We start from the raw sequence: 12,101 nt of genomic DNA, 5'->3' as shown, positions 1-12,101 counted from the left end.
CACGCGCCTCCACGATTCATCCAACGGCAGTTAAAAAAAATCCAATGCATTCAACCCCACACAAGCACCTTACCCCACTCATACGCGGCACTTAAGTATCCTGCCAAGTGTAACACAACTTGCTCCCTCCAATATAATCAAACGTCTACGAACGTCCACGGTATCCTTACCGTGGCGACGACTGTAACTCGGATAAGGCCGTGACGACTTTTGGTTTCCTTCGTCGAGTAGTTTTCTTTGGAAAGAAGAAACAGAACTCCAAACAGAGCCTCTTCTCTCTTTACATACACAAACAGCGCAACGCACCGCTACACAAAGTGTACATATAGTCTATAGAGAGAGAGACACACACACACCCACCCACCCACCCACACACAGAGAGAGGAAGAAGAAGAAGAAGCGCGGCTCACGGCTACGCGTTGCAGGCGTGAATATCGCTGGTTTGATTCATTTCTGAAGATCGGTGTCACCCGATCAAATCGCTTCCGCCGTTGAACGATTCAAGGCTAGGGTTTCGCCTTTCATTGATATTGTTGCCAGTTAGGTTTGGTTTCGAGGGCTCAAAGCCCCTTCTGCGGCTTACCTGGAACGCGCGAGTCTCCGGTTCTCGTCTTAGCTATGGAGTCTACTATAGTGATCAAGGTTCGGTTCTACGCTGCCCTGTTTCGTTTTGTTAATTGTTGTGTTTGGATGAAATTTTTGTGTTGAGGTTTTTGGTTTTCTCCGCAATTCAGCGCTAGGGCTTCTGCAGAAAGCCTAAATTGAAAATTGGGTTCTCCTAATGTGTGTGTGTGTGTGTGTGTGTATATATATTGCTGCTATTTTTTCTGTTTGAGCTTTGCCGAAGATTCCTCCCACCCAAGAAAGCTCCCTAGGTTGACAAGATGTAGTTTAAGCTCCTTGCTACCAGTTACTGATCTATGATTCTTGGAAGCTTTTGGTTAAGGCCCCTGGATTATCGTTTAAATTTGTTTTTTTTTTGGTAGTTTAGGGAATGCAAACTTCAAGCTCACTCATCTAGTGTTTTTGGTAGTTTACATTTATCTTAGCTATGGAGTCTAGACTGCAATTTCTTTCACAAAAATTTTCAAGTGTGCCCATTTCATTGCCGTTGACAACAGCAGCCCCATGCAGGCTTTCCCCGTGAATTTTAAAATGTTAAAAATTCGGAAAACAACAGATCCACAGGTTCCCCCAATTTTCAAGGTTGGAAACTCTTTCTATAGAATCTATAGAAATAGGGTTCGTGTACTGAATTTGCCGGTTTGCATATAGAAAAATTCTGAATGTTGAAAGACTGTGTGTTCATTTCAAGCTAACTCAGGTTTGGCTCATATATAAAAAATGTGACTTTTTATGTGGAAATCTGTTTGGCTTGTATTCTTGTAATAATTACGCTCATGTGCAATGCTTTGATGATTACCTTTTGCGATTTCATATGTCTCTTAACATGATGGGCGCAATATTTCAGGTTAAATATGGAGAAATGCTTAGGCGCTTTAATGGACATGTTAATGAAGCAGGACAGCTGAATCTCAGCATGGAGGGGTTAAGAGAGAAGGTTCTTGGTCTCTTCAATTTTGCTCCAGATTCTGATTTTACACTCAGTTACATCGATGAAGATGGTGATGTAGTGACTCTTGTTGATGAGGAGGATCTTTGTGATGTGATGAGGCAGTCCCTGAATCCCCTAAGGATTACCGTGAAGTTGAATGCTGAAAAGGGAGGTAGGTTTTATGCTAGGTCGAGCGGAAGTTCTACTCCTATGAGATCACCTGGAGTTCAGCATCCATCACCAAACTTGAACAACAGTGTTTCTCAAATCCTGAAATCTGTTCCGGAGCCTTTCCGTGAAACAATATCCAAGCTTAAGGTTGATTTGGCATCCAAAGCTGCATCCTCTGCCCCAGGGCTTACTGAGTTGGTTGAATATCTTTCAAAGTTTGGACACTCCTTTGTAAATCCGAATTCTGAGTTCCATGTTGCTACAGAATCTAGCACTGAGGGAGCTGGGATGGGTGCATCAATGACTAAAGAACCAGAGGGTTCAAGAGATGATCGGGCCACAAATGCCAAATTTGAAGGTACGACCTTCAAAACCAATGAGGTCAATAGCAATGGAGTTGATAATACTCTTGTTAAACCTGCCTCTGGCCCTTTCAATCTGAATGCCCTACCTGGTGATGCTGTTAGTGACAGCAAAGAGGTTGTTAAGGAATTTGGTGAATTTCAATCTCATGGGAAAGTGGGTAAACCTGTCTGGGAGAATATCAAGGCAGTTGTATCGAGTGTCCTTGATGGTGACAACAATAAAGAATACAAGAAGCCAGGTAAAGGACGGAATTCCTTTGGTCCAGGTGCTTCCCGAGGTACTGCTGATACCATGAGACATTGCACCAAGGATTTGAAGTCTAATAATTTGGATGACAGAGCAAGCACAAAATTTCGTAGTCTGAACCTTGTTAATGAATGTCCCTTTGCAGGGGTGCCGTTGGCAAGTGATCCAGTTGTGCCTTGCGCTCATCATGGTCCTCGTGTGCATCCATTTAAAAGGAGCTACGATCACAGTGAGGGTCTGGGCAGCATATTCCACAGAGGTGTTCGTTGTAATGGTTGTCGGGTACATCCAATTACTGGGCCTCGGTTCAAGTCAAAAGTGTAAGAAGTCTTTTAATCAATAATTTCGATGAAACCTCTGGTAGATTTATGCTTAAAGCTGTTACTTTTTCTATGCAGGAAAGAGAACTACGATCTTTGCAGCATCTGCTTTGCAGAAATGGGAAATGTGGCAGATTACATCTGCATAGAACGTCCGGTTTCTCGACATCCCTTTCCTCCTTTCAAGGGAGCGTATGATCCAGTATGCGTTTTCCTGCTCATCTTAAATTGTTTTCATGTTTCCTCTTCGTTGCTCGTCATATTTGATGTTCTTGCCTTGTATTGAACTTTGCTTAAATATTGAATTGACTTCTACTCTTTTCCTTGGCATAGCATCCCGGCTTTCGTCCTCCAACAGTACAACCTGTCTTGAGAGGTTGTATGATGAAACCATTCCGACCAAAGTTAGATAGTCGCTTTATTTTGGATGTTAATGTCCTCGATGGTACTGTGATGGCCTCATCAACCCCATTTAGGAAGATTTGGCGGATGCGGAACAATGGAAATATCTCATGGCCCCAAGGAACACAGCTTGTGTGGATTGGGGGAGACAAATTAAGTGCCATCCTTTCCGTTGAGTTACAGGTGCTGAATCCCTCATCCACCTTTAAGATATTTTAATTGTGGCATGTGTGTATTTTCTGTAATAAGTTTCATAGCTTCATGGCATGCCTTTGATCTTATTGTATAACATTTACGGGTTTGTTTGATTTGATAATTTAGTTACAGGTGCTGATCTCACCTACCTTTGATTTGATATTTCTATTTGCAGATTTATGGGGATGGTTTGCCTGTTGAAAATGAGCTTGATGTTGCGGTTGATTTTATCGCTCCTGCACTTCCTGGAAGATATGTATCTTACTGGAAGATGGCCTCACCAACTGGCCAAAAATTTGGGCAACGTGTTTGGGTTCTTATTCAGGTCTGTCAGTGTGCACGTTAGTTTTCAACTAACTTTTCCCTGTTCTTGATTAGTTTTATGTAAGAAATGAAATGGCTGCTAATGTGAATTTGGTCCTCAACTATACCAGGTCGAAGCTTCGCCAATTGATTCACTGCCTAACCGCTTTCAAGGTTTGAACTTGAATTTGCCTCCTATTGGCAGCAGTGCACCTGTCCCTGGAATCATAAATGGCAATTTTGAATCCATGATGGTGAATGGTAGGATTCCAGTCCCTGGGAGCATAAATGTGAATTTTGAACCCATGGGGGGAGATGGTAGGCGAGTTCCCGGTCCTGAGCCGCCATTAGTTGAAGAACACCCAACTAAAGACCAGGAGCTGGGTTTCCCCATCAATGATACAGTACTAGTTGGTGATGGCTTTTCTAACATTGTTCCTCCAGAGGCTCCTCCATCTGGTTCTTACACTCTCACTGATTGGTCTGAAGCTCCAGCTTCTACTTCCCGTGTATCAACATTTCCCGATGTTCTAGCATCATCAGCCCAGGGAGCCAGTGGAGACAAAGATGTTGAGCAGACCCTACTCAAGGAACTGGAGGATATGGGCTTTAAACAAGTTGATCTGAACAAAGAAATCTTGAGGATGAACGAGTATGACTTGGAGCAGTCGGTTGATGAACTGTGTGGTGTTGCTGAGTGGGATCCCATCCTCGTGGAGCTGAAGGAGATGGTAAGCTTTTTATCCACACACTGTAATCCAGCATCGGCTATATTTCTTCTTCCCTAATTCATTATTCCAATGAGTTGCAGGGTTTCCATGACAAAGAGATGAACAAGAAGCTGCTGAAGAAGAATAATGGGAGTATCAAGCGTGTAGTCCTGGATCTCATCAATGGGGAGAAGGCATGAGTAGTCTTAAGTTACTTGATGATTTGCAGCCAATAATAAATGGAAGAGTAGCAAGAATCAGGTTTAGGGTTTGTTTCTTCTCCTATCCTCTCGTGTGTCAACAGGTGCCAAACTGTTCCAACGGGGGTGTGTGTGTTTGTGTGTGGATTCTCTGCGTAGTTTGTATGTTGGCGAGGTTTTTATTTTCTTTCACTTGAAACTCATCCTTGTACGCTTGGTTTGGCTATGTAACTCAGCACTCTGTTTGGTAATGCGTCCTACCATAGAAATATTTCTGCATAGCTAATGTTTGCAGGAGCAGCTTCGAGCTTAACATATGATTAACGAAAATGTTGCCATATCTTAAGACATTTTTGCATACAAATCACAGTAAGCCCGCACAAGTTTTTAAGTAGAAAGACTTATATTGAGTATAAAGATAATGAAGGTGCATTTACCTTTGCATTGACATGTGTGATGACATATCATTGATTTGGAACATTTAAGATTACCATTACCACAAGGCATCAAGGTTTGCTGCTATTGTGGTGCCACTGGAGGCCCATTGTAAGACGCGCAAACTAAGTTGAAGCCTCAGTAATCAGGTAACCTTTTTGAGGCTTTCAAGTCTTTGGAGTTAAATTTGCCTCTCATAGTGCAAAAAGTGTTTGATAATGACGAGTTTAATTCACCAGTAGTCATTACACGAACATGACCCGTCCTTGAAGTGGTGGAAGCGGTTTCTATCCCTAACAACAATTTCTCTGCTGAAAACTTTTGATGCCATCTTCGTTGCATTGTGACAATCACAACATATTCTAAGGTTCTTTGATATTCTTATTGTAGTACCCGGACAAGTCCTTATAAGCCCAAAGGCAATGGCTAACTTCTCACTGTGGTGAGACACTGAAGTTTCTTTGTCATCTTCCTCTGCATCCAGTCTTGCCTCTGATGTGTTGGGCACATATCCAGCCAACTTGATCTCTTTCATCATGTTTTCAGTTGCATAATACACCTCTTCCGAGTCGGGATGGACATTGTCTTCAGCGAAGAACTCATGAACGACTCCATCTAATTCAATCACGCTACAACCTGGAATCTTCTCGATCCCTTTCTCTCTCATCTGAGTTCTGACTCTTGAGGCATCCTCCCACCTACCCACAGATGCATAAATATTTGATAGAAGAATGTAATCGCCGCTATGTGCAGGTTCTAACCTGACCACATTTTTCAGTGATTCTTCCCCAATTTCGATATTTTTGTGAACCCTGCATGAAGCCAGCAATGTTCTCCATATAATAGCATTGGGTTTAATGGGCATGTCCTCTATAAACTGGTATGCCTCTTCTATCAGCCCTGCTCGACCAAGGATATCAACCATGCACCCATAGTGTTCGATTCTTGGTTCAATTCCAAAATCCCTACTCATACTGACAAATAAACGTCGGCCCTCATCAACCAAACCTGTGTGACTACAGGCACGGAGAACACTTATGAAAGTAACATCATTTGGTGGAATGTTCTTTTCCAGCATCAAGTTGAAGAACTTGATGGCTCTTTTCCCTTGTCCATTGCTAGCAAGGCATTGAATCAACACGGTCCATGACAAAACATTCCTCAAAGGCATATTTCTGAACACCTCTATTGCACTCTCGACAGACCCACATTTCGCATAGAAATCCACGAGCGCGGTTCCAAGGGTCACAGTGAGCTTCATCCTCTTCTTCTTTATGTAGGAATGCACCCATTTACCGGTTTCCACAGCTCCAAGAACAGTACAGGAACAAAGAACACTAACCATAGTGACCTCATTTGGTTCTGCATTGGCCTTTTGCATTTCATGAAACAGTTCAAGCGCATCCCTGCATCGGCTTGCTTGGTTATAACCAGAGATCATGGCACTCCACGCGACAACATCCTTCCGGGGCATCTGATCAAACAAGTTCCGCGCTTTATCCACATGACCACATTTTGCATACATATCAACAAGTGAAGTCATCAAAGTAGGATTCCCACTTAGACCATTTGCCTCGACATACTCACCGATCCATTCGCCCAATTCTATATCAGCCAACCTTCCACACGCAGTCAAAACACAAACCAGAGTAACCTCATCAAACTCCACATCCATTTCCAGCATCTCATGGAATAGTCTCATAACCTCCTGCCAATAACCACTCTTACTGTACCCTGCAAACATCGAATTCCACGTAATAATACCCCTCTCAGACATTCCGTCGAACAGGCGGCGGGCAACTCCTACTTCACCACAAGTCGCATACAGATGAATCAAGGAATTCTCAACAAACCCGTTCGACCCAAATCCCAATTTCCATAATTGGGCGTGGATCTGCTCGCCCTCCTTCAAAGCTTGTAGCCTAGAACAAGCCTTCAAAACACAAGGGAAAGTGAATCCATCGGGTCGAGCGGACCTTTCGCACATCTCCTTGAACAAAAGAACAGCTTCATTGGGAGACTGCTTCAATGTGAAGCCTCTGATCATGATGTTATAAGCCGGTGAATTGGGCTCCTCGAGTTTGTCGAAAATGGAGACGGCATAGTCCATGGGCTCCGGGGCAAGGATGGCGGCGGACTCGAGGAGGTTTTCGGCGACGCCGGGGTCGTGAAGGAGGCGGTTTTTGATGAGATGGGCGTGGATTTGGTTGAGATCTTTGATGGTCTTGCATTGTTCCAGAATTAGGGTTTTAGGGTTCTCCGGAAACTGGGGGATGATAGTTGCCAAGTTTTTCGCGGGAAGGATGGACAGTGGGATGGCCATCTTGTTCGGCCTTGGGAATGCCGCATGCAGCAAGTGGTCTCTCTCTATACACACAAGGAAAAAAGGGGTCAACTGCCGTCACAGGCATGACTCAGCGATAAGTATGTGAAGTTCGACAAAATATTAAGAATTAAATTTTTATTGTAACATTTGATATGTGAAAATTTGAATTAAATATTTTATTTTATATATGTATAGGTTCTGATCGTATTCAAATTTACTTGATGAGCGAATTAAGGGAAAGGTCGCCTATTCTTAAGTGAAACTCGAAACCTAAGTTATAAAAAAAAAAAAATAACTTTTATAAATTATTATAATTATAATTTATTCTATATTTTTTTATTTTATATATTACATAAATAAGTGTCATTATTTTTGTAATACTCCAACAGTCCAAAAAAGAGTAGTATATATCGATGATAAGTAAGGAATGAAATAACACTAATTGAATATCTTTTAGATTGAATGTAGATAAAAAAAACTCCGAGATTAAGCCTGCTTGAGTTAAAAAAATTCAAGGATAGATGACCCCTAAAAAGTTCGCGTAAATTTATCACGATAAATTATTCTATTCTTTTCTATCGCTCGGTGTAAAATATTATAATTTTGCTACTATCATTATGTGGCATCTCATGTCTCCAAGACTCTAGCTGAGAGCTATGTTGTCACTCTATTGCACACAAATATTGTTGAGAGCTATGTTGTTGCTCTATTGCCCACAGCCACAAGTATTGTTCTAAATCAGGAAACCATTACAACTTAAATTGAGCCCCACTTTAGGAATTTAGTAAATCCCTCCCTCCCCACCATCAAAGTTTTGTTTAGTTTCATCTCCACCTCCATTAATTAAATGCAATATTATGAGTGATTTTTAAAATGATATAATATTTTAGTTATAAACATCACCATTTACAAAATGACCACGATGACGTGTAATTTTTATTTTTTAAGAAATTCTAAAAATTTCTAACGTAAAATATAAGGGAACTGATCACTGTAGAGAGACGGGAGATAATTCTTTAATTATTTTACAATTAATCATATTTTTGAAAGAGTGAAACTTTGAACCATCAAGTGGCACAGACAAGCTTGGATGGATGATGGATGGTGGGGGACACTCGAGCCAATTGCATTGCTCCTAGTGCGTGCTCCACCAGCAACTCCTCCCAATCCCAACGCAATCATAAATTGGAAACAGTGATAGCAACTCCCCTGTGATAACTAGGAACAACGATGACGATGTCTTTGACAAATTGGTATCACTGCGAGCACGCCTATGGTTAACTTGCACCCCATGTCATGTGCAATCATAGAGAGAGAGAGAGAGAGCATGAGCAACCTTCCAAAACATGTAAGTCGACACCTATAAATACACCTTTCAAGACAAGTTAAAAAAGATTTTCTTTTCTTTCTTCTCCCCTCCAACAATTGGTATACCCCCTGAAAACCGTAATTACTTACTCCACTTCACTTTTAGTATACTTGCTATTTTGGGTGTCTTTAAACCCTTGGACACCCTGCCATTAATTTTTGTCAATCACTAACTCAAGATCATCTAGGGCTCTTTTTCAAACAGAGAACCAATTCAGTAAGAAAAACTCAACGTTTAAAAGAACCAGGCCAACAAGAGCTTGCACCATTATAAAAGTTGTAATATTTCACATCGAACAATAAGGAGCATCGAAACAACTTACCTTGATGGATTTACACGAATTTTTCAAGGATCATCCATCCTTAAGTTTTTCCAATTCAAGCACGCTTAACCCCAAAATTTTGTGTCTACATTCAACCCAAAATATATCAAGTTGGTATTATTTTCTTCCTTACTCATCATCGATATATACTACATTTCTCTGGGTTCTTAGGGCATTACATTCTCCCCTCTTGAGCACATGACGTTCTCGTCATGCGACCTTACAACTAGTCTCAACTCTCCCCCGTCTAGTGTCTCCAGTCCAGTACCCCAGCATTGGGCTAGTACACGGTCCCTAGTATAGTATCACCAGTCTTTGGCCAGTACACGATTCCAACACATGGTTTGAGTCGGCTCTGATACTACCTGTAATATCCCGCATCGAGCGATAGGAAGGATCAGAATAACTTACCTTGATAAGTCTATACGAACTTCTCAAGGGTCGCCTATTCTTAAGCTTTCCCACCTTAAGCATGCTTAACTCAGAGAGTTATTTACCTGCATTTAAGTCAAAAGGTATTTAATTGGTGTTGTTTCATTCGTTATTTATTCTCAATATATACTATCATTCTCTGAGCTATTAGAGTATTACAAAAGTCGAGACGATAAAAACTTATTGGTACAAATAATTATCCAACATCTACCGCACACAAAAATAATATATCATTCCCAGAGTATTATAAATGAATAATGTCTTCACCGTAATTTTATGTGCCAAAGTTGTGATGGACCCAAAAAGAATTCTTTCTAACAACCTTACGTGATGTCCACTCGTTTTTGGAATTCTATTCCCAATACCCCCACACAAATCTACAGTGAATCCACCGTTATGATAATGACAAAAGCAATGGTATTAGATGCAAACCTATCGCGTAGAGAATATATACATGAAAGTGCCATGCGCTCCTCTATTATATAAATCCATCTCACAAAGCAACCAAATTAAGCGAAGCTAAGCAGATCAGCACATCCCCAATTAATCTTGCTAGCTAGCTAGCTTGTAGCTAGAGACCTAGAGCAAAGAAGACAAGAAGACAAGAACCATGTCGAGAACGAGAAGCTCCGGCAACCAGCCAGGCTGGGACACCACTTCCACCGACTACCACTCCCACATCTCAAAGATATCGAGGATGCCCAGCGTTCTAACCGGTGTCCCCCAGTACCCAACCATCCACAACATGTTCCAGAACAAGCAGGCGGCCATGAATGAGAAGGCGGAAGATAGAAACAGTTCTCGCCGCCCGGAGGAGGCAAAGAAGAAGGTGCAATTTGCGGAGGTGCAGGAGCAAACAGCCAAAGAAGCTGGTGGCCAGCCGGAAGCAGCTAATAATTATGAGGTGGAGACGACGGTGGCGGAACTGGAGGCGAAATCTGATGGCTTCATCCGGAACCAGCACAAGAGATTTGAGCTCTGCAAGTGGACTACCTTCAAAGCCTGAAGAAGAGAGAGAATTATATCCGATTAAGACCTATATATGTGTGTGTGTGTGTGACACATAATATAGTTTTATATATATATATATATTCCATATAATGATGTTAATTGTTAGCAGCAGTAGTACTGGTACTGCGGTAACTGCGCGCATGCATGCATGCTTGGCTGGTTAAATAAAATTTGCCTGTCTTTTGTTTCGTACTAGCCAAAGTTTGCTTGCTTCAGATGGTGTGTCCAACTAATCTTAATTAAATATTAGAAAATTAAAATCATCTCATCTCATACTATGTCCTAATTGATTAATGAAAATTTGTTATCCATCATTGTGGCATAAAGGCGTTCCTTTCATCGTACTCCATGAGTGGATAATTTTCTATGGTTATTTATATATATATATATATATATATATAGTGAAATAAGAGGAGGTTGAAATCATTAGGTCATGTTCTGTTAACTGTTTTTTAGTTATTTTTAATTTTTAGTTTTTTTAAATAATGAAAATGTGTTTATTTTTATATTTTTTAAAATAAAAAAAAAACTCAAAATAATAAAAAATTATTTTACTTGTTTTCATCACAAATATACTCAAAAATTTTAAAATACTGAAAACACTACACATAAAAAGAACGTATTTTCAGCAATCTCAAAACAGATACTCAAACACATAAAACTAAAAATGAATTCAAGATTCAAAAGTAAAAACTGAAACACGAATAGAACAACCCTTTAATTTTTACTTGATCAAAACAAATATTATTTTTTGGGGAAGAAAATATATTTTTTTGTATAAATAAAGAATTGAATATTTAGTTCAGAGAAAAGTTTAGATTTTTTTTTTTTTTTAGTGGAAGAACAGAGATTCTAAATTATAATGCATTAGATTTTGCCTAATTAAAAATTTAGATTACAGACATATAGATTAGAGAATTATTTTTATTATTTATATTTTAAAATAGAATCGTTAGAGAGACATTAATTATTAATAAACTTAAAGTTGAAAACATTAATTAGTTGAGAATGATTCAGTGTTTATAAATTTATTTTAATGTGACAATAATAACAAATAATTGTTGGGAAAAATCTGGAAGGTGCATATGTAGGTATAAGGCCACGGGAAATTCTAGTTGCACTACAATCTTTTGGTCTCTATAATCATTTTCTACTAAAATTTAATATGACTAAAATAACTTAATAAGAAAATTTATTTTTACTCTTCTAAATATGCAACCACCTTATACTCACCTAATACATTTTAAGACTTTTTCAAATAACTAGTGGCGAAAATAACTTATCTTCCCACATTCGAAAAGAAAAATTCAAAGCATCTCGAATGCTAGGGTTCGAGAATCTTCTCCCTAACTCTAGAGTGTAGGAGATTGCTAGAGTTCGAGAGTTTCACAGTCTCCCTAACTCTTGGCTTCCTCCACGCTGAACGTGACTAGGGTGTATGGGGTAGAATCACCCAACAATACTTTAATAAGATTTCAATGTCAACTTATTTTATTTCAAAATATAGCAATGGCATTCATAGATAATTAGGAAGGAATCAATTTGTGGTTTTTTTAAAATCAAAATAAAAGCACCTAGGCCTTCCAAATTTTTACCCCTTACTTAGTCTTGCAACATGTTCGTCAGAGTGTGACTAGGTTGTATGGAGTATAATTACTTAGCCTTATTGTCAAATCGACGTCGACCTACAAAATTTGAAATATTAAGGGGTAAGTCTACCACAGACTTAATAAGAGGT

The 12,101-nt window shown here is 39.8% G+C and overlaps 2 protein-coding genes across 4 annotated transcripts; one reads left to right on the top strand and one right to left on the bottom strand.

Moving 5' to 3' along the window:
* The first annotated feature begins 351 nt into the window (after positions 1–351).
* Positions 352–4,719, top strand: LOC127794510 (protein JOKA2-like). 3 transcript variants are annotated; one of them, XM_052325670.1, is made up of 8 exons: positions 353–642; positions 1,472–2,330; positions 2,484–2,658; positions 2,737–2,860; positions 2,992–3,243; positions 3,431–3,580; positions 3,690–4,289; positions 4,370–4,719. In XM_052325670.1, exons 1-8 carry the CDS (start codon positions 619–621, stop codon positions 4,466–4,468), a joined length of 2,283 nt encoding a protein of 760 aa, XP_052181630.1. In that variant the 5' UTR covers positions 353–618; the 3' UTR covers positions 4,469–4,719. The 3 variants fall into 3 exon arrangements, with proteins under 3 accessions (XP_052181628.1, XP_052181630.1, XP_052181629.1); XM_052325669.1 differs by having other exon boundaries at positions 1,472–2,369; XM_052325668.1 differs by having other exon boundaries at positions 352–642; positions 1,472–2,658.
* A 120-nt stretch (positions 4,720–4,839) lies between these two features.
* LOC127794511 (pentatricopeptide repeat-containing protein At1g08070, chloroplastic-like) lies at positions 4,840–7,297 on the bottom strand. The gene has a single exon (XM_052325671.1). It carries the CDS (start codon positions 7,224–7,226, stop codon positions 5,136–5,138), a length of 2,091 nt encoding a protein of 696 aa, XP_052181631.1. The 5' UTR covers positions 7,227–7,297; the 3' UTR covers positions 4,840–5,135.
* Positions 7,298–12,101: the final 4,804 nt, after the last annotated feature.

This window comes from Diospyros lotus, chromosome 2 (assembly GCF_014633365.1).
Source record: "Diospyros lotus cultivar Yz01 chromosome 2, ASM1463336v1, whole genome shotgun sequence".
In the NCBI taxonomy this organism is placed as follows: Eukaryota; Viridiplantae; Streptophyta; class Magnoliopsida; order Ericales; family Ebenaceae; genus Diospyros; species Diospyros lotus.
The sequence above is the reverse complement of the archived record's forward strand: the minus strand, read 5'-3'. Positions and strand labels throughout refer to the sequence as shown.